The 25,970-nt window shown below is 44.3% G+C and overlaps 1 protein-coding gene across 1 annotated transcript in view; it reads left to right on the forward strand.

Moving 5' to 3' along the window:
• Window positions 1-25,251, forward strand: part of LOC103711517 (CCAAT/enhancer-binding protein zeta) — a 39,460-nt gene extending 14,209 nt beyond the window's left edge. Inside the window, exons 5-16 of the mRNA XM_039134409.1 lie at window positions 8,309-8,377; window positions 8,573-8,653; window positions 9,524-9,595; window positions 10,369-10,461; window positions 12,513-12,707; window positions 14,527-14,610; window positions 15,342-15,485; window positions 16,738-16,827; window positions 18,279-18,361; window positions 18,457-18,762; window positions 22,623-22,860; window positions 24,454-25,251. Of these exons, the coding sequence (XP_038990337.1) occupies window positions 8,309-8,377; window positions 8,573-8,653; window positions 9,524-9,595; window positions 10,369-10,461; window positions 12,513-12,707; window positions 14,527-14,610; window positions 15,342-15,485; window positions 16,738-16,827; window positions 18,279-18,361; window positions 18,457-18,762; window positions 22,623-22,860; window positions 24,454-25,122 (2,124 nt within the window). The 3' untranslated portion in view covers window positions 25,123-25,251. The remainder of the gene's footprint in view (window positions 1-8,308; window positions 8,378-8,572; window positions 8,654-9,523; window positions 9,596-10,368; window positions 10,462-12,512; window positions 12,708-14,526; window positions 14,611-15,341; window positions 15,486-16,737; window positions 16,828-18,278; window positions 18,362-18,456; window positions 18,763-22,622; window positions 22,861-24,453) is intronic.
• The last annotated feature ends 719 nt before the right edge of the window (window positions 25,252-25,970 follow it).

A 25,970-nucleotide genomic window follows, 5' to 3' on the forward strand; every position in this document is an offset into this window, starting at 1 on the left:
CCGAGGACTGAGCCTCGGGGAATTCCGCTCGTTGGTCGGCCAAGGCTGGCGCAAGCCGAGGCGACCGGTCGGGGCTTCAGGCTAGTCTGCTCCCGGGATGATCATCGGGTTAGCCTGGCATCCGAGGGACGAGCCTTGGAGAATTCCGCTCGTTGGTCGGCCAAGGTTGGCGCAAGCCGAGGCGACCGGTCGGGGCTTCAGGCTAGTCTGCTCCCGGGATGATCATCGGGTTAGCCTGGCATCCGAGGGCCGAGCCTCGGGGAATTCCGCTCGTTGGTCGGCCAAGGCTGGCGCAAGCCGAGGCGACCGGTCGGGGCTTCAGGCTAGTCTGCTCCCGGGATGATCATCGGGTTAGCCTAGCATCCGAGGGCCGAGCCTCGGGGAATTCCGCTCGTTGGTCGGCCAAGGCTGGCGCAAGCCGAGGCGACCGGTCGGGCCTTCAGGCTAGTCTGCTCCCGGGATGATCATCGGGTTAGCCTGGCATCCGAGGGCCGAGCCTCGGGAAATTCCGCTCGTTGGCCACGCGCCTGTCGCTTGCCGCTCGACGGAATTTCTCCGTGGCCAGCTACGATCGTGTTTCTCTTCTCCAAGCGTCGCCTGGGGAACACCAGAAGGGTATTAAATGCTAATTGAGGCGTTACCTGGGAAATCGGATCGCCAGTTGCTGCTTGCAAGGAGTGTCAGTTAAGCGGCCGCGATACGTGCGTTCTTCGAGGCGGATGCGGCCTGGGCGCGAGCGGAGATACGTGGGCCGTGGGATACACACCGCCCGGAGTGTCCTGCATGAAGAATGCAATTAAGGAGAACGACGCTTAGGAGATCGTGGGAGGATACGCCTCGAGAGCCGGAACGGCTCCGGATTCGGTGCGCCCGCCTTTATTGGAGCCACCCGCATCGGAACGACCGGGGGGCCACAGTTTGGCTATAAATATAAGTGCAGGCGCGGTGGAGCCTGCCAAGCCGGAGCTATTCAGGTTGCCATGGATTGTGGACCTCCTCTCCGGCGTGTGGCTGGGAAACCCCCGCCGGAGGAACGGGAGGCGCGCCCCTCGCGACTTCCGCCAACTAGCCGTTTCATCTGGGATCAACAAGGAGGTTCTCCCCGGCGGAACTCCGCTCTAGGCGTTTCATCCGGGATCACATCCCCCCTCCTTTCAGCCCCGCCTCCCGATTGAGCTCTGCGCCAGACGCTTCATCCGGGATCGCGCCTCCTCGCGCTCTTCTCCCTTGTATTCCTTCCCTCCCCTTCTCCTGGGGAGGACCGGAATATCCCTTGGAGGTGGCGTTCCTCTGGAGGCAGCGGGAACTCCTCCTTCGTCTACTTCTTCTTCGTCCGCGCCGGCTCTTCGTCTTTTGCGTGAGGCGTCGATGGCGCCTCCGGGGAGAAGCACCCACGCCCGGTGGGATTGCAGCTGCTTCGGATGGAGGGTTCGGGATCCCAGATCTTCAGCTCCACGGAGTCTCCACCTCTTCCTTGTTTTCTTTACTCCCCAATTCTCCTCTGGGAATTCTTTGTAATCACACGAACACACCGTTGTAACCAGGAATTATTGAAATGAAAAGAATTGTACATTTTTCGAACTGTCTTCCTGGCTTTGTCGTTCTACTGGTGATACACCCGCAGGTTAGCGGAATTCCAGCTTCTCGGAATTTCTCGACCATCTAGGGCCTCCAACTGGTAGGAGCCAGGTCGGTTTACCCAGCGAACCCTATACGGGCCTTCCCAATTTGGCGCCAGCTTCCCACCTTCCGCGGGTTGAGATGCTTTGGTTCGCCTTAGCACCAGATCTCCGATTCTGAAAAGTTTTGGTCGGACCTTGGAGTTATAATATCGGGCCACCCTCCGCTGATACATCGCCATCCGAACCTGTGCCATTTCTCTTGCTTCTTCCAAGAGGTCCAGGTTCCCTCGGAGTTGCTCCGAATTGGCCTCGGGTCGGTGCGCGGCCACCCGGGGCGAGGGGAGTCCGAGCTCCACGGGAACAACCGCTTCCGTGCCATAGGTTAGGCTGAAAGGCGTCTCCCCGGTAGGGGTCCGATGCGTGGTCCGATACGCCCAAAGGACATTCTCGAGTTCTTCGACCCAAGCTTGCCCCGTCCGACCGATTCGCGCCTTAATTCCTTGGAGGATTGTCCGATTTGTGACCTCGGCCTCACCGTTGGTTTGGGGATGCGACACAGATGTGAACCGATGCTCGATCCCGAACTCCTCGCAGAAATCACGGAAATGCTGGTTGTCGAACTATCGACCATTATCCGAGATGAGGACTCGGAGTACCCCAAATCGGACAATGATGTTTTTCTTCACGAACTTCCGGACTTGCGCCTCCGTGATAGTGGCCAGCGGCTCTGCCTCCACCCACTTGGTGAAGTAGTCGATTGCAACAATCAAAAATCTCCGCTGGGCTGAAGCGACGGGGAATGGTCCGAGGATATCCATTCCCCACTGTGCGAAGGGCCAGGGCGCGGTGATTGGTGCCAAGGGGACAGAAGGGACTCTCTGGACGTTGGCGTGGCGCTGGCAGGCGTCGCATTTCCGTACGTGATCCTTCGAGTCCTCCAACAAGGTAGGCCAATAATAGCCTTGCCTCATGATCTTGTGCGCTAAGGACCTAGCCCCCAAGTGCGATCCGCAGACGCCCTCATGGACTTCGCCGAGGACGTAGGCCGCCTCCGAGGGGCGGAGGCACCTTAAGAGGGGGGCGGTGAACGAGGTCCGATACAGCCTCCCTTCATAGAGTACGTAGTGGGCGGACTTCTTGACAAGTCGCCGAGCTTGATCTTCGTCTTCAGGGAGGATCCCTTCGGCGAGGTAGGCGACGAGCGGGTCCATCCAAGACGGCTCCGGATCAATCGCCATCACCGCTCCAGCCTCGCCGATGCTCGGGGCATCCAGGGTCTCCAGGTAGATTGCCCTCGACAAGTTGTGCGCCTCTGTGCCCACCAAGCGGGACAACCTGTCGGCCCTGGCATTTTCGCTTCTGGGGACCTGCTGGATGTCGACACTGCCGAGGTCGGGAATGAGTGCTTGCACCTTCCGGACGTAGTTCTGCATGGTCGGGCTCCGGGCCTCGAACTCCCCACGAACCTGCTCGACCACCAGCTGGGAGTCGGTGAAGACCTTCAAACGCCGAATGCCGAGCTTCCTGGTGAGTTTGAGTCCCGTGACTAGGGCCTCGTACTCCGCCTCGTTGTTGGTCACTGGAAATCCAAACCTCAAGGCATACTCGGCTATCACTCCATCAGGACTGGTAAGGACCAGCCCGGCCCCTCCACCCTCGGGGTTCGACGACCCATCGATGTGAAGCGTCCAGATCGGGAGGTCGAGGCTGGGCGTTTCCGGCGGTCTAGGTTCCGCCTCCTGCACCGTGCACTCAGCGAGGAAGTCCGCGAGCACCTGGGCCTTGATGGCGGGTCGAGGCTGGTAGCGGATGTCGAACTCACCGAGTTCTACTGCCCACTTCACCAGTCGTCCCGCATTCTCGGGGTTGCTGAGGATCTGCCGTAGTGGTTGATCGGTTAAGAGGGTGACCGAATGAGCCTGGAAATAGGGGCGAAGCCTCCTGGTCGCGGTCAGCAGCGCGAAGGCGATCTTTTCAGCCTTCGTGTACCGCGTCTCGGCATCCCGTAGGACCCGGCTGATGTAGTACACGGGCTTCTGGAGCTTTGCCTCTTCCCGAACCAGCACCGCACTGACCGCGGTTGGGGAGACCGCCAGATAGAGGTAGAGCATCTCCCCTTCTTGCGGCTTGGACAGTAGGGGAGGAGACGCCAGGTATTCCTTGAGCTGGTCGAATGCTGCTTGACATTCGGCCGTCCAGAGGAAGTCTTTCGGGCGTTTTAACACCTTGAAGAATGGTTGGCAGCGTTCGGCCGATTTTGCCACAAATCGTCCAAGCGCGGCGACCCTTCCAGCGAGCTCCTGAACCTCCTTTACTTTGGTCGGAGGGGACATACCTTGGATGGCCTTGATTTTGTCCGGGTTGGCTTCGATACCCCGCTGGTTGACAATAAAACCGAGGAACCTCCCAGCCGAAGCGCCGAAGGCGCACTTCGCTGGGTTCAGCTTCATGCGAAACTTCCGCAAGGTGGTGAAAGTCTCCTCCAAATCCGCGATGTGCTGGTCTGCATGGCGGCTCTTCACCAGCATATCGTCCACGTACACCTCCATGTTCCGGCCGATTTGCTCTTTGAAGATTTTGTTGACGAGGCGCTGGTAAGTGGCGCCAGCATTCTTCAGACCGAAGGGCATTACCTTGTAGCAGTACAGCCCCCGGTCTGTTATAAAGGCAGTTTTCTCCTCGTCCTGTGGGGCCATCATTATCTGGTTGTAACCGGAGAAGGCGTCCATGAAAGACAGCAGCTGATATCCGGAAGTCGCGTCGACCAGTTGGTCTATTCGCGGAAGCGGAAAGCTATCCTTAGGGCACGCCTTGTTCAGGTCGGTATAGTCGACGCACATCCTCCACTTTCCGCTCGCCTTCCGGACAAGTACAACATTTGCCAGCCACTCGGGGTAGCTTACCTCCTTTATGAATCCTGCCTCCAAGAGCTTGTCTACCTCCTGGTCGACCACCCGGATCCGATCCGGGGCACAGTGTCTCTTCTTCTGCTTTATTGGTCGGTGGGTCGGGTCGACGTTGAGGGCGTGAGAAATGACCTCCGGGTCGATCCCAGGTACATCGGCCGCTGACCAGGCAAATACATCGGTATTGGCTCGGAGGAATTCCACCAACCGGGCCCGAGCTCCCGGGTCGAGATTGGCGCCGACCCGGACCGCCCGGTCGGGGCGGCCTTCCTCAAGGGGGACTTCGACCACACCCTCGGCCGGCTCCCTCTGCCGCAAGGCCACCTCGTCTCTGGCATCAAGGGACTCGACGCTTAGGGCTTCCACGGGCTTCTTCCCTTTGAGGGTTGCTAGAAAACATTGCCGTGCGGTCGGTTGGTCACCTCGGACCTCTCCGATCCCGACCGCCGTGGGGAACCGCATGAGCAAGTGGTACGTGGAGACCACCGCGCGAAGGGCGTTCAGCCCGGGTCGCCCGAGGATAGCGTTGTAGGCCGAGGGAACACGGACGACCAAGAACCCGAGTCGCACCGTGGCTTCTGCGGGTGCGACGCCCGCAGTCACAGGCAGCTCAACGACACCTTCCGCCGGGACAGCGTCACCGGTGAATCCTACGAGGGGGGTGGACATTTTGTGCAACAACTGTCTGGACAAGCTCATCTTTTGGAAGGCCTCGTAAAACAAAATATCAGCTGAGCTTCCACTATCCACAAGAACACGCCTTACATCATAGTTTGCCATAGTGAGGGAGATCACCATGGCGTCATCGTGGGGAGTCTGAACCCCCTTTACATCCTCATCAGAAAAGGTGATTACATTGCCGACCCTCTGCCTCTTTACGACGGCCGTCCCTGACGCTTCCGTCGAGCCCCCTGCGTTCCTCACGGGCCGAGAGCAGCCCCCAGTGATAGTGTGGATCACGCCCGCAACGGGTCGATTCTGCTCCCGAGGCTCCGGAGGAGCCGGGTCGGCCGGACGCGGGTCTGCGGGGGGACGTCGGTCGCTCACATATCGACCGAGACGCCCCCGACGGATAAGAGCCTCGATCTCGTCCCGAAGCTGGAAGCAGTCCTCTGTGTCGTGGCCGTGGTCTCGGTGGTACTCACAGTACGCCCGGGAGGGCCTCTTTCCAGGGATCCTTCGTATCTGTCTCGGGGCCGGGAGGTTCTCCCGCTCCTTGATCTCCATAAGGATCTGGGCCCGGGGAGTCAGGAGAGGGGTGTACCGGTTGAAACGTCGGGGCGGAGAACGAGGGCGTGGGGCGCCGTGGTTCTTCGCCGGCGACGGGCTTCTGCGCCGACGCTGGGGCGTCGGGCTCCTCCTCTGGCATGCCTCTTTCCGCCTTTTCTTCCCAAGCTTTTGTGGGATCTCGGCGGCCTCCTTGCTCCGGTGGGCGGCCGCCTCCTCGGCGTCCGCATACTGGTTCGCCCGGGACAACAGCTCTGGGAAGCTCTGCGGCAGGCGTTTATCCAGGGAGAAGGTGAGTCTGCCCTTCCGGAAGCCACGCTTCAGGGCTGAAAGAGCTACCTCCTGACTCAGGTTCCGGACCTCCAGCGTAGCTCTGTTGAAGCGGGTAAGATAATCCCGCAGGCTTTCTCCCTCGTTTTGCCGGACATCAAAGAGGGAGTCGGAGACCAGTCGCCGCCGGCTACTGACGGCGAAATGAGTGATGAAGAGGCGAGTGAACTGGTCGAAGGACCGGATTGAGTCAGCCTCCAGCCCGGCGAACCATGCCCTCGCCGAGCCACGGAGGGTTGCCGGGAAAGCCTTGCAGAGAAGGGGATCTGATGCTCCGTGGAGGAGCATAAGGGTCCTGAAACTCTCGACGTGATCCCGCGGGTCCGCCGCCCCGTCATAGGGCTCGATCGCCGGCATTTTGAACCCCGGCGGATTCGGGGTCCGCAGGATCCTCGAGGCGAGCGCCGGCTGGGAGGAGATCTCTAAGTCGGCGAAGGGATCTTTAGAATGGCCCTTTAGGACCTGGAGTTGCCAGTGGAGATCGTCCACCCGCCGGTCCAGGGAACGCGTCCGGTGGGTGGGAGACAAGGAGCGGCGAGAGGGGGACCGACTGGAGCGCGGGTTCCTCGAGGACTGGGGGGTCTGGGAACGCGCCCGGGCCCGCCTCTCGTACCCCGCGCAGCTCCGGTGGGAAGGTCCCGGCAGAATGGAGCGTGCTCGAGAATCCTCCTCGCGCCGGCGCTCCTCCCCATGGGAGAGGAAGGAACGCGGGTTGAGGAGGACAGGCGAACGCTCAGGCAGCGGCGGCTCCTGAGCCTGCTGCGGCGCCCGGGACATCGCACCCTGCAGATTCTGCACCGCCTCCGTGAGGGTGCGAACCTGCTGGGTTAGCTGGTCGAACTGGGCGGCTTCGACCATCTGAATGGGCGGTGGGGCGGTGGAGTGTTGCTGAGAGCGTGTTGGGGATGCAGCGGCCTCCCGGCCAGTGGCGCGAGAGGCCCCGCGACCGGAAGCATTAGAAGCTCCACGACCACCTCGCCGTGCCATTACGATCGCTCTGAGATCCGGCCCTTCCTCTAGCGCCAACTGTTGCTGGTGGTCCAAACCGAGAACGATTGGCACAGCGGTGTGAACGGGGTTTCCTTTGAGTTGCTTTGGTTGCGCTCCGCCCTCCGCCGTGAAACCTGCAAGCAAGCCTCGCACCACCACCGGGGTAGTGGGGGCCCTCCGACGATCAAGTCAGAGGAGATCGAAGGAGAAGGAGAAGGAGAAGGTAGCAGGTGAGATGATACTCTGGAAGATATATCTTACCCTCCCCCTTCCCCTAGCCTCATATATATCAGGCTGGGGGGTTTTTCCGGGGATTCGTCATCGTGTGGCACGATGGGGCTGCCACTGACATGGCCGTTACAGGGCGTCGTGGGGCAGCGCTGGGTACAGCCATGGCAGGGCATAGTGGAGCTCCGCCTTGTACGGCTGTTACAGGGGATCGTGGGGCAGCGCCGGATACGGCCGTTGCAGGGAGTAGTGGAGCAGGGGGCCGCGGCGTGCCTCAGAGGAACAGTCTGTTGTTGTCGAGAGATTGTCGACGATAGCAGCCGTAGTCTTCCTGGGCGCGCGTGCCGGTCACGTGGGGCATGGTGGCTAAGTTCCCCCGTAACAGTTGTCATGACCACTATTTACAAATCTTCTAGTGTGTGGGTGATTTTTGACATTTTTAGGGTTCTTTACATATTATTCCCTGAAATCTTTGATATTTTAATATTAATCCCTGATTTGCTCATGTTTATAACTTTATATAAATTTATATAAAAACTTTGCAAAAGTTCTATGTTTGTACATGTGAGTCTCGGGAGTTGGCATCTTCTCACTCACTTCGCCGTCTTTTTCGGGATTTGGGTGCTAGGGGACCAACAGTGGAGGGGAACATGTTAAGGGGTTGGTTAAGTTTGAGAATTAGAATCTAAAATGTCCAGAAGATATGAAATTAACACTTCTAGGAGAATAAAAGTAGAATATTCTGTTGTCATCTAGTTAACTTGAGGGATGTGTAAACAATATGTTGCAATATTTCAAGGATTAAAATACCACAAGGAATATTTCAGCGACCAATGTGCAGAAAAAAAAAAGAACCTTTTTTGTATACCAAAAGATGCCCTGTTATGTACTTTAATGGTGATTTCTTGAGGGGTAAGTCAGGAGCACCACATGTTTCTCATGGCAAAGCATAGCTCTTTAACTGGAGTAAATAATTTATCATGTTTTTGTTGCTTTTCTTTGCAGACAGTTTACACCCTTTTGAAGAGTAAATCAGAACAAGAGCGCAGGTTGCTCACTGCTCTTGTCAATAAAGTAAGTAACATTTCTCTACCTGCAGCCTGTCTTCTGCTTTTTTATTTCAAGCTTCATGAGTGCTTTTCTTTTTATATTTCTCTTGTAAAAAGTTCTTATCATTTCTTCATTGTTGGGACAAGTAAAGAAATCCTGTCAATAATGAATTTTAATTGCAAATAGTGCAAAACATGATCCATTGTTGGCTTCACGCAGCTTGGTGATCCGGAGAGGAAAGCGGCATCTAGTGCTGCCTATCACTTGTCTTGCCTCTTATCTGCACATCCTAATATGAAGGTAAATCACCTTTTCCCTGTCCCTGGTAACAAAAGTCAAATACAGTTTATAGTTGCCTTTTTTCCCTCTTCTATTGATTAGATTCAAAATTGGCCCGATCCTATTTTGTTACATTTGGTCAGGTACCCAGACTAGCTTTGACATATAGTTATGAGAGTATATTGTAACCCTTGAGCCATATTGCAGGAACGGAGTACTGCTTAAGCTTGACTGATGGACATCAATTCCATTTGTCAGTATGTTGAAATTTAGAAGCTGAAAATGTCAGTAGATGAGGAATCAGGATATGCAAAATTATTTTATTAATATTTATTATGTTTTTCAGTGTTGGTCTGTCTTGAGTTTCATATCCAGTCATGCCAGTATGCCGATAATGGTCCTGACAAGCGAAAAAATATGGATTCCTTTTCTGATGTATTTTTTTTATGTTCTCAATTTGCATTTATTGACCAGATATTTGAGTACATAATGACAAAAAGATTGAAGATGCATATCTTTAGCTTGATTGCCAATTTTTCTTTTCATGAGTTTCTGTATATAAATCATACATTAAGTCCTTTAATCTGTATGACTTCTGTTCTTTAAGTAATGAAGATATCAACAAGAAAGGAAAAATGCTAAATTAGATATCGGGAAAGTTATGTATTCCAGCTAAAACCTTCTCTCTTGCTAAGCTAAAAAAAGAACAAAAAGAAAACGAAAAAACCCACCAAAAAAAGACCCCACTGGGAAAGGAAAAATGGTATTATAGACCATAACATATTTACACATATGTTGTTGTATTTGCATGTTTAATTTGTGATGTATTTCTTGCTTCATTGTTGAGTTTTCCAGTCAGTCTCATATTTGTATTTTGTTTGTACTTTTCAGGCAGTGGTTATTGATGAGGTGGATTCGTTTATCTTTAGACCTCATATTGGATTGCGTGCAAAATATCAGGCTGTATGTTTCCATCATTTGCACCTTTTTTGTTGTAAAATAACACACTTTAAACTGTCTACTAGTTCTCTTCTCTTTCTTTTCTGTTTTTGGGTTGTTTTGGAGTTATAAAAATGAGATATAAGCTAGCTTCTCTAGGAATCTGCAGTCCTTTCCTGCATGATTCAGGGGGCGAATGATAGTTTTAATTACTGATTGTTTTTCCTTGCTGTTCATTTTCCTTGCTGATATTTAATTTTTCTTAGAAGATTTGCTCTCTGTATCAACTAATCTTCATTGCACGACTTGAGAACTGCTGGTAGGTGTGGGAATGGTGATGGCGATCCTGCTGTAGAAGTGCTAGTATGCATGGGTATTTTTGACTCTTTGGGAGCAATTGATATTGGCAGAGATATGTTCTCGATGGTGCCCATCATATTGTTAACAATACATTGTTAATAAAAATAGGAAATATAGATGCCAATATGAATAGCACTTTCCTCTGATGGAACTAAATAAAACATAAATGTGTTTAGATTAATGAATAAATTTTTTAGCACAAATTGGGCATCTAACATTGTTCACTATTATGCATATTGTGGCGCAGATGTTGACTTCATCTAGCACTTATTCTTTCTGCTTCAGATAAATCATTTTTGTTCATCAGTTGAAGTGCATGTTTAACCATATAGTTTTGCTGATTGCCTCTTTCATATTCATGTCGTTTTTATTTCTTAAAATATAATATCTTGTTATATTAAGCCTTCTTGTTGTAATAATTACGTATTCTTCTGCAGGTTAATTTTTTGAGTCAGATTCTTCTTAGTAAAAAAGGAGATGGACCTAAAATAGCAAAACGTTTAGTTGATGTATATTTCGCACTCTTTAAGGTACAGTTCAAACTTCTCTGTTTTGATATGTGCTTTTGGAGCAAAACTCATCTCATCGCCATGCTTTGCCATCTTCAATAACTAAATGCTTCTTTTCAGGACAAGATATAACATCCTAGTCATTATCTTGCTAATTTTTGTTGTTTTTCTGTTCTTTGAATAAAGATGAGAATACATGCATTGTGGGGAACCATCATTTTTGGTTAACCTCGGGTTCTAGATATCATGATCATATGTTCTCTCTTAATCTCTCTTTATAATGCTATCTCATTAGTCTGATGGCCAGCTTTATTATTACAGTCAGAGCTGCTTTCCTTCAAAGGCGTATCGAGTGTTGTCCTCTACTTTTTGTAATAAGCAAAGTCCAATTACAAGAACAATTCCTATGAATTCTCTTCATAGCTGTTGTTTTGACAGGTACCATGATGAATTGACAGTCAATTCTAGAAGTTTGACAACATATGCAATGGAAAAAGCAAGCAATGATTAGAGCCAGAAATGAAAGAAAAGCAATTAAAGGAACACTTACAAATTGTTTATCATTGCTCATAACATGTTTTTCTATGATTCCTGAACAAAGAAAAGATGAGTAGTCCTGACAGCTAAATATGCTTCTGAAGAAGCTTTGCATGCTTGTGCAAGTGGGATTATTACACCTGGATCTTTTTGACTTGACCTGAATGATATTCAAGTCTCAAGCTATGCCCGAAACATGGACCACTAGGTTAGGTTTAGCATTGGTGCTAGAACCATTATTTTAACCCATTTAGGCTGCATTTGGTTGGAGTAAGTTAACCTAGAGTAAGCGTGTTAACTTACCCTAACCCTCTTTACTCCGGAATAAAGTACTCCACCCGATAGGGTGGAATAGTTTACTCTAGGTTAGGTGGAATAAGTTGTTTTAGAAACCTTGCAAAATGCCTGTTTTGCCCTCGGAATAAATTGGTTGCTTTTTTAGTGTTTGTCAGGTTAAGGTCGAATAAATGGGTTGAAAGGGTCTTTTTTCCATTTAACCCTCCTTTAATCCACAACCAAATGCAGCCTTAGGTCGTAATCTTGGTTTGGCAAATGGCAATGATGGATGCAAACAAAAAATTAGATGCACTGACAACTATATTGATGATCAAAGTTTCAATAATTTGGGTATGACCATGGTATGCTGAACCAGCATGTACTGGCCGATTCAGCCCGTACCAAACCGGTACCGGATCTGACCGGTCCGATTCGGTGTTAAAAACCGGTACCAGCCCGTACCGGCCTATACCGGTTCTAAATTTTTTTGAGGCTTTTGGATGCGTGAACCAAGTCGAACCGGTGGTACCAGTTCGGTACCGGCGCCCATCGGTACATCAGTACGGTCGGTACGGCGGACCTTGCGTATGACATAAGTTAAATATCAAAATCTAATGTGACTTGAACCTCTTTTTCGTAGAATTAGCATCCAAATTCGAAATGATACCTGACATATTCCTTCTGCATCCCATTTCTTTTCCATTACACTTTTAAATGTGCATTAGTAATGCTTATTTACTAATTGCTAATCATGTTCAAAAGTTTATCTTCTATACTAGTCCCTGAAATTTTCATAAAAAGCAGAGGTAATGTCAAACGTATCCTTTTCAGCTCGTGTATCGTTCTAGTTGAGATGCTATCACTTCTTGGGAAACCTATCAGTCTATCTCTATTGTTACATCATTAGAACGGTAAGCAAACTGTTTGAATCTAGCAAATGGATTACTCTGGCGGCATTACAATATTTCTAAATAGTGCCCTGCAAGGGGACCAGCGCACTATTTATATATTAAATGGTGGTACAGTTTGAAGCTTGAACCATTCAAATTAGTCTGAAGTGATTTGCCTTTAGTTTTGTCGTGTCTTTAAGTAGTTTGATGGGGCTCCTTTTATGGATGTGATTTGTTGCATTCTCCATTCTAAGGTTCTAGAAAAGATTCTAGTTATATAACACTTTGAGCGTACACACCTGCTTAAATTGTACATCCATTTTAATTTTTTCAAGAATTATTCTTAGTGCCTTGTATCTGCTATTTCAGGTACTGATTTCAGAGGCTAATGATGGTGAAAAGATGTGTAAAAAGGCAAAAAACAATAGGAAAAGTGTAGATGGAGAGGAAAAAAGCAAAAAAGTTAAAGGTAAAATGACAAGCTCTCTTCAAAATGGCAAAAAGGAACCATCTCTGGGATCTAATGTTGAGATGGATTCTCGGCTTTTGTCTGCAGTCCTAACTGTAAGTATGTCAAGATATCTGTTAATATCTACTGCAAGGATTGAAATAACAGTACTAAGGGTGATAACGATTTGAGGATTTCTTTTTAATTTTTTTTTGGGGCCTTTAATATGTAATATGGATATAAAGTCAATCTTTTTTTTTATGCACTGTATGGATATGAATTGTATTGAAGTTCATTTGGTTGCCTACTGTATTGATCTAATGGGCATTTGTACCGTGGCATAATTAACTATGGGAGTGCATTGTCTCTAGTACTGTAGCACAAGTATTAAATTTTGTTCTCCAATCTCTACCATGCAAGGTCAAAGCTTCAAGCTATTTAAATGGTTGCAAAGTCTAGATTTCCATATTTTGGTTGTTGAATAATTTTAGCATGTTTCCTTTTTATTATTGAGTCGGATAATTCTGTTTCTAGTATAATTTTGAACATGTTTTAATGCTTGATCGATTTGCCATTTACGTTTCTAACTTTGTCAGCCAACATGCCCCTCCACCTTTTTTGTTTAAAAAAGGTACTGACTGAACCAGCCTTGGCTTTGGTTCATACCAATTGGGATGGCCGGTTCTTCCCATTCCCATGTTTATATTTTGAAAAATAAGTTGCTGTCCTGATTGAGACAGGCTTCATATTGGCCTTGTTACTGGTTGGTACTGATCAGGACAATTGGTACATCCCTATGATGTGGGGATGACTCTGCATCCATACTAGTGCCAATTTCATGTTGGAGAAGTACAGTATTGAAGGTACTGTCTCTCTCTACCAGTTGTTGAATCCATGATCTACTGAAATGTATTATAAGAGAATCAGCTGTGTGACTTGTGCATCCATAGATTGATTGAGACCGTAGTTTCCTAAAAGATTTCGTGATTAGTTATTATGAGTTCAATGTGGATTTTTTTGCTTATCATTCCATGCAAAAATGATCACTAAAAAGGAAAATATCAAGGTATAAACATGGGATTAGGTAACCAAAACGAAAAAGACTACCTACTTTAAAAAATAATAAATATGGAGTGTATGTTAAGGACATCTTTTTGATATATGTTACCTCTAGATAACTCTTCCAGTCTTCCTAAGTCTATGAAGTGTAATTATGCAAGCTTTCTTTTGCAAGAAACAACAACAAATCTCATCGTTAAATTATTTAAATTTTAATAATATTTTGAATATTAAATATTAATAGAAATATTATTTATATAAATAAAAAAGTAAAATAAAACATAAAAATACTAAAAAGGTACTTATCATTCATTGGCGGGGGATGACCTTATGATAAAGAACCAGAGTTCAGGTAGAGAAGAAAATAGAGAAATAAAAGTTTTAGCTCAACATATATGTATGTCTGTTTTAAAAGCGCAAAGAGTAATTGATCAGATTCGCGGACGTTCCTATGAGGAAACACTTATGATACTGGAACTCATGCCTTATCGAGCATCTTATCCAATTTTACAATTGGTTTATTCTGCAGCAGCAAATGCTAATCATAATATGGGTTTGAACGAAGCTGATTCATTCATTAGTAAAGCCGAAGTCAATAGGAGTGCTATTGTGAAAAAGTTAAGACCTCGGGCTCGGGGACGTAGTTATACGATAAAAAAAACCACTTAATACAAGGTGGCAATTATGCATGTTGTTGTACTTGCCATCGGGCATAAACAAAATTTCCAATCTGAAAGTGATTGTATTTGATGATTTCTGTTTAAGTTTCTCCTGAAAAATAGTTCTTCTTTCATGTTTGGAATAATTTGTTAAGGTGGATATTCAGTATTTTTAATGTTAATTAGACATCTAGTGTCGGCACCTCATTTTTTGCAGGGAGTTAACAGAGCATTTCCTTTTGTTTCAAGTGATGAAGCAGATGATATTGTTGAAGTTCAAACCCCAGTACTTTTCAGATTGGTGAGTTAATGAGCTGGACATCAACATTCCTAGACTTGTGCAGGATAGACACATCCTGGCCTGGCCTGATTTTTACCATGCCTGGGTTTAGGGTTTCGGCCTGATGGCCTGAGCCCAGGCCTGAAATTTTACGGGATTGACATTTCACAACCCAGCCCAGCCCAGCCCGATTTGTATAATATATATATAATATTTTAGTATTATGTGTATTATCAAATATTCAAAGTTTGAAATTAGGAAAAAGAAAAGAAAGAGGAAGGGATGGGAGAACCCTGACCACTCATTCAGTGGTTACCCACCCCCGCCCCCAACCTGCACCAGCCTCTTTCTCTCTTGTCCTCCCTCTTTCACCCCTCCCCTTTGCTCTGCCCCCTTCTCTCTCTCTCTCTCTCTCTCTCGGCCCCCCCTCCCCCAATCCCTACGAAAATGAATGCCACCACAACCACATCTCCCTCCCTCTCTTTTCTTACCTCCTGGCGGGCTGGTCAGGTTGGGCCCAGGCCCCCTCATTTCCAATTGGTCTAGGCTTATGCTCATGTTTTCATGTTCAAGACCAGGCTGGGCCGGTTTTGGGCCGGAGATTTTGGCCTTGTTGTCAGACTTCGACTGGCCTAAACCCAGCCGGACCCAACAGTTGCACAGGTCTAAACATTAGTAATGTTGGAATTTCATTCTTGAAAATAAGGTTGGTATTGTGGAACATTCATGCAACTTTATCCTTTTGAATGCAGGTCCATTCTGGAAATTTCAATATTGGGGTTCAGGCATTAATGCTTCTATATCAGATCACTTCCAAGAATCAGATTGCAAGTGACCGTTTTTATCGTGCTTTGTATTCAAAGCTTCTGACTCCTGCTGCCGTGACTTCATCTAAGGTCATCTGCCTTTTGCGTGCTGCCTGCTTCATGCTTTTGTATTTGAAATTTCCAGTGTAATCGTTGCTCGATAGTTCATTCACTGGATGAATGGGCTCATGTTGTTTAGTTCTGGTGTCTGCATTTAGGGATCCTGAATGTTCACAACTTAAAAACTGCAATTTTTAAAACAATTAAAATTTAATTGATAAACGGAATAAATCTAGATAGATAATCAGCAAAGTGTCTCGCTTATTTAAATTTTCAAAACATTTTATATACATGCATCAAGAATTCTTCTGTTAGAAATCAAGTTTTGTAACCTCTTGCAGTTTGGTCGTCCAGGTCATAACCCCTAAACAGGCATGTTAAAACCTGTCCTTCACATGCACTGCCTTATGTATTCTTCATTCCAGTGTTGAATATAGGAACATGCACTGGAACTCCATGCCACATTCTATCCCCCACCCGCCACTCCCCCCCCCACCGAATCACAAAAAGAAAAACCAATTCTTTTTCCTTTCCCTCCATTGACATCTAGATAAGCTCTTCAGAAGCTCTGATTATTCTCTTGTAAAGAATAACCAAGATTGCACCGTAGCACATTGCTTTTACATTTTTGATAATTCTCGTTTCTTAAAGATCAATAGAAACTGCATTTCAAATAATCATGTGTTTTACGAGCTAATATATATTTGTAATGCACGTGTAGCCACTGAGTTGGCATATTCTCTCGTCTGGAAGGGGGTTGTTGCAAATTGTTGGGATGCCCCTTGTAATTCTTTCCCACTAGTTAGTAAATTTATCTTTTTCACTCATTTTTAGAAATATTGGAACATCATTGAAACTCAAATTGAAGGCTGATTTGTAGATCGTTAGGGGTTATTAAGAAATTAACTGCAGCATAGCGATCAATGAGTAGCTGCTAATGGCTTATCCAATGTTTCAACCTTCTGGATTCTTGTGCTTATTTGCCACATGGATGCTTGTTGACATGCATGTTTCTACACAATGCACAACTAGTTTCTTAAATCTGTTGTGCCTGGTTTCAAGGACCTATGTGAAACATGGTGATCAGCTTGCATGCCGATGGATTGCCGTCTAGACACCTTGGTAGCCATTTATTAGCATCCATTGAAGCAGTTTTAAAAACCTCCTGCTCTGTTCCTTAAGGTCCTTTTATCATTAAAACATTTATTTTAGATTATCATCCGTTTGCTTGAATATGTCTTTGTTTCTTTAATATATCAACAATGTTTCTTTGATGTTTCAGCCAGAAATGTTTCTTGGATTACTGGTCAAAGCAATGAAAAACGATATAAACTTAAAGCGGGTAGCTGCCTTTTCAAAGCGCCTCATGCAGGTTGGTGATGACACTTGTCTATCTCATACATATGGGAGTTTTTTTCCCATTATTTTAAATGTGATTAGTCTTGTTCTTTGAAATTTTCATGGGCTTCTCTCCTCTTGAGATGTTTCTGGCAGTTGCACTCTTCTAGTCTGCTCATTTTTGTGCAATTGCCAAAAATACAAATTTATTTCACTAGTTGAACTAGTGACTCAATTGACACATGCTTCTGCATTATGCTGGTCAACTCTCTGTTTTTGGTATTCTAATAACTGAGATGGTTGGATATGGAAAAAGCCTTCTCAAAACGGAATTATCCAGTTCATAGCTTTTGTGTTGGTTTGTAGGTGACATTTATAGCATTAAATAACTTATGATTTATTGATACCATATAGTTGAACTTCCGGAACATTTATGTTTAACTTAAGGTTGTATTCTTAATTCTGGTCGAGGTTGTTTTGACAATAACCACTGCATATCCCTTTTCATTTTCGTCCTTAAAGTTTGGTCTCTGTGGTATTGAGAATAATATGCAATGGTTGAAATGATTCTCACATAAGTGCCATTTTAATAGTTTTGACTTAAGTTGATTATGTATACTCATTTATCAGTGTTGCCCTGACAATCTGGATATGGCTTCAAATGTTAGATTCCATGGAATAGTAATAAATTTCAAACAAATCGTAGGTGAAAACTGCTTATCGATATCACTGGATATGGTGACTAATTTCGACCTAGGCCATTCCTGTTTGGAGTTCTGCTTAGGAAGTCTTGTGGAAGCATCCTTTTAATTAGTGGCTTTTTTTCTGATGTTTGAGATTCTAAGGAGCTTCAATCATCTTTTCCTTAAGGCTGTTTGTAACCTGCTGCAGTCCACTGTTAGTTTGCAGGGATTCAAAGAATGATATTTCTGTGGCTACAGAAACTAAAAACTGGGGCAGCTTGGTTGCTGTTATTGACAAAATTCCAGCATCTCTTTCGGCCATTTCCACTCATGCTTCTTGTGGCAGTGAAGCACTTCATATATAAGCAGCTGAGCTGAGCAGCAGCAAGTTCTCATACTTTAATTTGCCTAAATTAAACAATGACCTGGTGTTTTTCTATGGTGAGAAAACTGATGATTTGGTCGTCCGTCTCATTCAATGTCTTGAGATGAGACTTCTGGTTCACCAAATGTAGTGTTATGTCATTGTTCATGAACTTGTTTATTCCAAATAGTTTTGACAAGTCTTGATGATCATGGTTATTGTTCGGCAAATTGAACTGCCTGAAGAGTAATGCAATTCCTATTTGAAATCTGTTGGTTACAACAATGCATCACACACGGACATTGTTTTCTATATAATGGAAAATGATCTGAGATACCCTCTACCATGTTGGTGAAGGCATTGTTTTACTTTTATTTCAGGTTTTAAATACCCTCTACCATGTTGATCTTTACCACCTTAGTTTTGTTCTTTGAACAGGCAGCTCTTCAGCGCCCCCCTCAATATGCATGTGGATGCCTATTTATACTATCTGAGGTTCTTAAAGCAAAGCCACCCTTGTGGTATGTTTTTTCTTTACACCATTGGCAATTGAATATTACCCTTAGGGTCTTGGGGTTATAAAAGATGGTAAGGCATCTACTTCCCCAATTTGCAGGACTGTGGTGCTACAAAATGAGTCTGTTGATGATGATCTTGAGCACTTCGAGGACATCATAGAAGGCACCGAGGATTTGTCTATGACACCATCTGGAAATTCAGCAAATTCAGGCTGTTCCAGTGCTTCACAAGCTGGTAAAAAATTGCAGAATTCAAATTATAAGGAGGATTATGACTCTGAAGTCGATGATGGTTCAAGAATTAAAACTGTAAGTGATGGAAGCAAAGAAGAAGTTCAACCATCTCATATGAGGTCAAAACTACCTGCAGGTTACGATCCACGTCATAGGGAACCCTCCTACTGGTATTAGTTTCCATCTCTCAAAGTATCTGCTTTTATTGTCTGAAATACATTACTCAATACTGTTGATTTCCCCCATGTCAGGCATGCTATCAAACTCCAAGCTTTAAACTATGTTAGTTGCCTACTGTGCATGCAGTAGAAAAATGTGACTAGTTATCTGTCCAATTTAATTTTTTTGGAGAAAGATCCAACCTGCGTGCAAGGTCCCTGAACCAGTACCGAGACCCATATTGGTCGGCGGATGGGTCGGTACAGTATCGGTTCGGTACCGTACTGACAAATGGTACGCTTGGGCGTGCCGATTTCGTACCGGCACACCCATTTTTTTTAGAAATTTTTCAAGTTGATTTAATTGGTAATCAATATTTTTGAACATTTTTAATGATTTTAAGTCTAATTTGATGATTTTTTGATATTGTTTGATATTTTTTGATGTTTCTATGATTCCGGTTTAATCTAAATGATGCATCTTATTGTTTTAAAATGATACAAAACATAAAATAATTAGTGAGATGCTACATGCCATAAGAAGCAACATGAAATATCCTCAAATCAAGTAGTAAGGTAAAAAATATAAAATAATACAATCAATAACATATAATTAAAGTACAACATACATATTGATATCTAAAATCTCGTCAAGTGGCAATGCCTCTCGCAGATATTCGGATTATTAGCATAGTCAGAAGGCACATCAGCCCATCTCTTTAACTAAGTGGCGATATAATCTTGTATGTTCAACCTTTAAAGAACACACTCCGAGTTATAAGTATTCTTGGATCTCTTGCTGAAGCTCTTGCTCTGAGAGGTGTCTTCTGACTGATAAACTAGTTGATAAAATGGTTGTGAAGGAGCTCATCTGAATAAGCCAGCAACAAAATTCGATCCATAAGATGCTCCGGGCTGCATAGGATAGTAGCCATTGAAAGATACCTTAGACGCACCATATCCATATCCATATTCATATGCGTCATGGGTTGTCCGTGGCTGCGGATAATAGAATCCAGTATACAACTTAAAATCTGATACGTCTATAGATCTTATTCCATGTGCGAGATTATTTGCAGCTGCATTGTGTCTTCCCGAATGACCTCGAGGAGCTTGTCTTCTATATGCAATCGAATTCTCGCGGGCTCCACTAGATCATACACCATGGTCTCTATCCAGTGTAACATGCATAAACTGAGACTCATCGGTGAATTGAAGGCCACCTTGCGGCTATCTAATAAACAGTGGTCTCATGTCCACTTCTTTTCTGGTCAGCAGATCCATGACCACCAAAATTGTTGTTCCTAGTCTCTAAATTTGAGTGAATTTGCTCCTCCACACTCTCCATTAGAGTTGTAGGTGCCTTTTGTTTTTCTCTTTTGGTATGGTGGGCAGCTGCCTTTTTAGCAATCATGGCACTGGCTGCCTGCTTACCCTTCGTTCCACTCTCTGTTTGCTCATCCTTCGTGCCCCTCTGTCTGGCTATGTTAGGAGGTATGTCGCCCTTCTGACCGAATCGACCGGGTGGCATGGTGGTCTCGTTAGCATCTCTCAATCATATATCCGAGGATGTCTCAGATAAGGAGTCGTGGTGATCGGCTCCTATATGGCTATGGCTGATCAACTGGAAGGATGTGGAATATTGCTCTTTGCCCATTGTCCTGCATCGACCCTAGCCTCGTTGGCTACGAAACAGACCGATTGTGGAGACAATCCTCTCTCATCAAGCTCCGGTTCTGCTGCTGGCCCACAAGCCATCCAATCATAGGATCATCCTCATCATCAACGAAAGAATTATGGATCAGATCTGTGTACTTTAGCTCCACTTTCTCATTAATGCACTTCAATCTCAACCTCAGATTGTTGTGAACATATATAAGGTTGTTGAGGCATTTTTGTGTCAAACGGTTTCTCTTGCTGTAGATGAAGGCAAAAGTGGACCAGTTGCGCCCACATTCACTCAAGAAAATCGATTGGAAGAGGATCCAGATAGCTTGCCGCTTAAGATTTTTTATGGACAAACCAAAATGAATCCACCATTTAGCTGTAAAAATATGGAAGAAAATTACATATAGGATAATATCATATTACTAACCATCTAGTGCCAGGTAAATAATCTCTTGATGTGTAATATATTTGGATTCATATTTTTCTTACTTGCGACAGCTGTGGAGACTCCAAAGCTGTCAGTGCCCTCTCTAAATATTTTGGTCTGTAAAAAAGAACTGTCTTATAATATGTTAATAATTGAAGATACCAGTTAACTTGTATATCTCACTTAAGTTAACTTACCTCTTCTAGACAGGGCTACGACTTCTGAAACAAGCTCCATCTTGTAAATCACATTACGCAGACCGGCCAAAAGTTCGTCATCTATATCGATTTCAATTACGGTGTACTAAAACCGAGGGTTCAGATAGTGTGTTGCAGATACAATTCGTTATTGTCTTAGTAAAATTTAGAAGTACAAGAGCAGCCTAATTTTCAATATTTCTGTTTACTTGCTAGATGCAAGTATTTATCCATCTGGTAGTCTTATCGTCGCTCAATGATGTCGATGTACTCCTGGGCGTACATTGGATCTGCCTTCTTGATTTGAATCTTTGCCCTCTGCATCATGTTTTACGGCTAAACAAACTTCCAAAACAACACTTGTTTTATGGCACACCTTCCTTCCCAACACTTGTTTTTAACAAAAAAAGCAGAGGGGGAGGGGGCCTGGTTCCAAACCGGGTCGACTCGATGCGAACTGGACGGTTCGCACCGAGTTCGAATGGAATCGGCCGGTTTCGAATGGTTCTAGACCGGTTTCAGCCGGTTTGGTCCAGTAAGGGCCTTTTCTGGCCGGTTTCGGTCAGTTCGGAACTCGCTGTGGCTAGTTCGGGGTCGGAACCGATTCCAATAGGCGAACCAACCCGGTTTCCTACCGAGTCGGCTACTTGGCTCGGTACGGGCCGAACTGGGTGGTTCGGTTCGGTTCGGCCTACCTTTCTTATGGGTATAAATTACAATGATCGTGGATTTGGGTGGTTTCAGATCAGTTTCTAGTCCTCTCATCTTAGTGGTACTATTTCGCAACACATATTCGAAAGTGATTCCAATGAAAATTGTTTGTACCCTTCTTTTAGAGTTGATTCTTATTATCCAAACTAGAGCATTTCATGGTACTTAGTAATTTGGATCTTGGTCACGGCCATTCAGTCATCTGTAGAAGTTTGTCTGAATTTTCGACATTTGGTAACAAAATAAATCAAAGTATAGGATACACGTATGCTTAGAGAACAAATAGAAAACTAGATTTATGCGATATCAAATTTCTTTAATTCACGATCTGCAGTTTGAATTTCTGCATGTGCCCTTTATGTTGGTTTATAAACATGTGCAAATGATGGAGGGTGTACTTGTGTGCTCATAAATGTGGATGTTGTGAGCATTCTGCTAAATGAATCGATGTCCTTTTTTTTTGGGAGGGGGGGGGGGGGTTGTGGATGGATTGCATTTTCTTTTTGGTCCGATGTGTTCTAAGTTGTGTAGAGTGATGCTATGGATTGTCAATTTGTCTGGCATACTAGGGATTTTGCGACCTAACTCCATTATTACCACTTGTTTTGTGACTACATGGTGCGTAGATCCATTTAGAAGTAGTAGATCATGGTAATGTGTATATCATTTTAATTTCTCTTTAGTTTCTTGCATTTTGTGTCATTCTCTATCTTCCTCTCCATGAAGCAAATGTATCTTTTAACGTTATGCCAATAGAGGATACTGCTTGTGGATATTTTTGTTTAAGGGGTCATAATATAACCAACTGCATCCTACTTTAGTAATTGCATCATGGATACAGTTTGAGTTTGTTTATCTTGTTTTAATAGCAATGCGGACCATGCAAGTTGGTGGGAGTTGACAATATTGGCTGCGCATGTGCACCCATCAGTAGCGACCATGGCTCGGACAATATTATCAGGAGCCAACATTGTTTATAATGGTGATCCACTAAATGACTTGTCGCTTGGTGCCTTTCTTGATAAGTTCATGGAGAAGAAACCAAAACCAAACCGGAGAGCAGAAGGTACATGGCATGGTGGATCTCAAATTGCACCTGCAAGAAAGGTTTGTCTCTTAACCACACAATTTTCCTTGCTACTGGAGGCGCTTTCCTCATTGTACTTCATAAATGTCTGGTCTTGGTTTTATAACTTGGTCGATCTCATAACCTTGTAATTGCATTTTTGCATAGTTTATTGGGTTTGCCTAGTCAATTATGCAGCAAAGATACTAATTTTAAGGATGTTTGAATGCTCAAATACCTTATCCATATTGTGTCCTGTATGTTGGTGTCCCTAGAATTTTGGGATTTTGGAAATTACCTTTGACATACGAGGTACTGTTTATAGATGTGGCTGATTCCATTCCATAACCAATGGTGGGCCCTATCATATATACCATTCCTAGTGCATTTTCCCTCAAAATATGTGGGATATTTTATGGTATTTCATTCAGCCATCCAAGTGCTCTAGCTCATGCAATCTATCAAACATTGTCTAGTTGTCTTCATGGCACGGTCTTGACTCTTGACACTATCTAGTCATTAATTATGGAAACGTGATCTGGATTTTATTATCATGACTTGCTAGATACACAATTTTTTCTAAAATTTTTTCATTCACTGGTGATTTTCTTTGAATTTTTGGATATTTCATATTCGTTCTTGAAAATATTGATCTGTTTCCCTAAATAAAGAATTGGCCTCTATTTCTTTTGTGAACTTCTGCATAAATATTTCGTACAGTGTCTTTGTGCATGCTTTATCTATATGATGCATTATTATCAGTCATGCTAGTAACATTTCCACTTCCTCTGCATGAACGCTACTTTTGAATTTTATGCTGCAGCCTTTAATTTATTTAGTGGATTATGCTAATTCATATTTTGCTCTCCTTTATTTTGCTAGTATTAGGTGTGTGTGATGCATGTTTGATGGATGTTGAGGGCAGACATGTAGATACAAAATAAAGGATACAAATACATAGTATACCTTTAAAATAGACATCTCTTTTTCTCTGAGTCATTTTTTAAATTAGCTCATGCGAGAGTATTTATCAATGAGACAGGCTTTACACCTTGTCTAGCATCATGATCGCTTGGTTATAAAATCTTTCAAGTCTACGAAATCATGTCTGACAGATGTTGAGGGCAGACGTCCACATACAAAATAAGGGATATTAAATCCATAATATACTTGTAAAATATGAACACCTTTTTCACTCCCTGCATTATTTTTAAAACAGGCTACTATTTGAGTATTTGTCAAAGAGAAGCCCCGCCGCTTGTTTGGACATGTACCCTTGCCTTTTCTTATAATCTTTTTCTCGCATTTCCACAGCTGTGGTACTTTAGCTTCTGACTTCGTATTTCTGGGTTGGCATTGTCATAGTATTTGCTTCAATTTTTTCCTTATCTATCTATATGTATATGTTGTAAATATGTACATGCATACGATTGTACATATGTATATGGGCATATTTTCGTGCGTAGATACATTTAAATTATGATCTCGAGCAAACTGTATCTTATTTACCTTGACATGAAATTTGATTTTTGCCATCCTATGCTCTGTTTCTTATGAAAAATAGATCATGTTTTTTCCAAATTTTTAGGTCACATTTATCTCCAGTAAACTGACCTGGCTTCTTTTGTCTGCAGCTTGACCTGAACCATCATCTAATTGGTGACGAGATACTACAGTTGGCAGAGGATGAAGTGCCTCCTGAGGATGTTGTCTTCCATAGATTCTACATGAACAAAACAAGCTCGTCAAAGAAACCGAAGGCAAAGAAGAAGGCCTCACAAGATGATGAAGATGCAGAGGACTTTCTGGATGCAAGTGATGAGAGTGAGGAAGAGGAGATTGATAACATGCTGGGTTCTGGGCATCGCCCATTGGAAGAAGCTGATGGAGAATATGACTATGATGATCTCGACAGAGTTGCTGATGAGGAGGATGATGACTTACTTGGAGATGGGAGTGATGCAGAGGCTGGTTCACCTCCCGATCTTGCTGCGAGAAAGCATGATGAAGGTAGTGCTAGCGACGACGAAGACGACGACGATGATAGTCTTGATATCATGGATAGCATTGCTGAAGAAGGTGGTGATGTTGATGTTGATGATGCTGTTATTGGTGGTGGGAGTGATGAAGAGGAATCCAGTCAGGCTGCTAAGACAGAGAAGGGAAAGAAAAGGAAGTTCAATAGGACGAATCGAGCATCACCATTTGCAAATTTGGAGGAGTACGAACATCTGATGAACGACAACATGGACACAACAAAAATTTCTAGACCACATAAGAGAAAGAAGAAGACATCCAATTGAAAGAACTTTTCCATTGGGTTTTCCTCCTTGTAATCTGTATTTTATCGAGGACACAGGCCTTAAGAAAATTTTGTAACCTTAGTTATTATAATTTAAGGGAGGTTTTGCCATTGCTATTATTTTGAATCAGATTTTCTGAGGGATAGAAGTAGACGTTTTTTTTATCTTCACCATGAAATTAAGGTATCAGCAGTCTAATCCTGGTTATAGATTGTTTATTTGCGGGTGGATGTGTAACTGACTGGGGAGGCAATATCATTGTTGTTTCTGAAAGTTGTGTATTTGTATTAGATTTTCTGCACTTAAGCACCAAGTCAAACATTTGCTGAAAAGGTGCAAGCAGGATTCCGAAACCCTGACTTTTTTTAAAAAGAAAAATGGTGGGTGGTATCCCAATGCGTACGTGGAGTCCAAGCTGGAAAGGGTAAAAAAATGAGCTAGACTACGATATCCTTATATGAGGGGCTTTTGCCTTCTGTCAAGGGAAAAAGAAAAAAAAAAAGAAAAGACTAAAAAATCTTTGTTGTTTGCACAGTCCATTTGGCAACTTCCATTCAAATTCTGGTTTGAGCACTTCTTACTCTTTTTCAGAAAAAAATTGAAATATGAGTATGTCCTAAATGTTTTTTTGATTTTTTAACTTATTTTCTAAAAACTGTGGTGAACAGGAAAATCTGTAGAGATGAAAAAAGGAGAAGGAAAATGATTAGAGAAATCTCTGTAGCTTTTACAGTCTATCAGCTACTTTTATCTAAAAAACTGATATGACTATTTCTTCCTTCTGCTGTTCAAGAAATATTGAAATATGAGTATCTTTTAATCTTTTTATTGATATTTTTGACTTTTTT

Source organism: Phoenix dactylifera, chromosome 15, assembly GCF_009389715.1.
Source record: "Phoenix dactylifera cultivar Barhee BC4 chromosome 15, palm_55x_up_171113_PBpolish2nd_filt_p, whole genome shotgun sequence".
Lineage (NCBI taxonomy): Eukaryota > Viridiplantae > Streptophyta > Magnoliopsida > Arecales > Arecaceae > Phoenix > Phoenix dactylifera.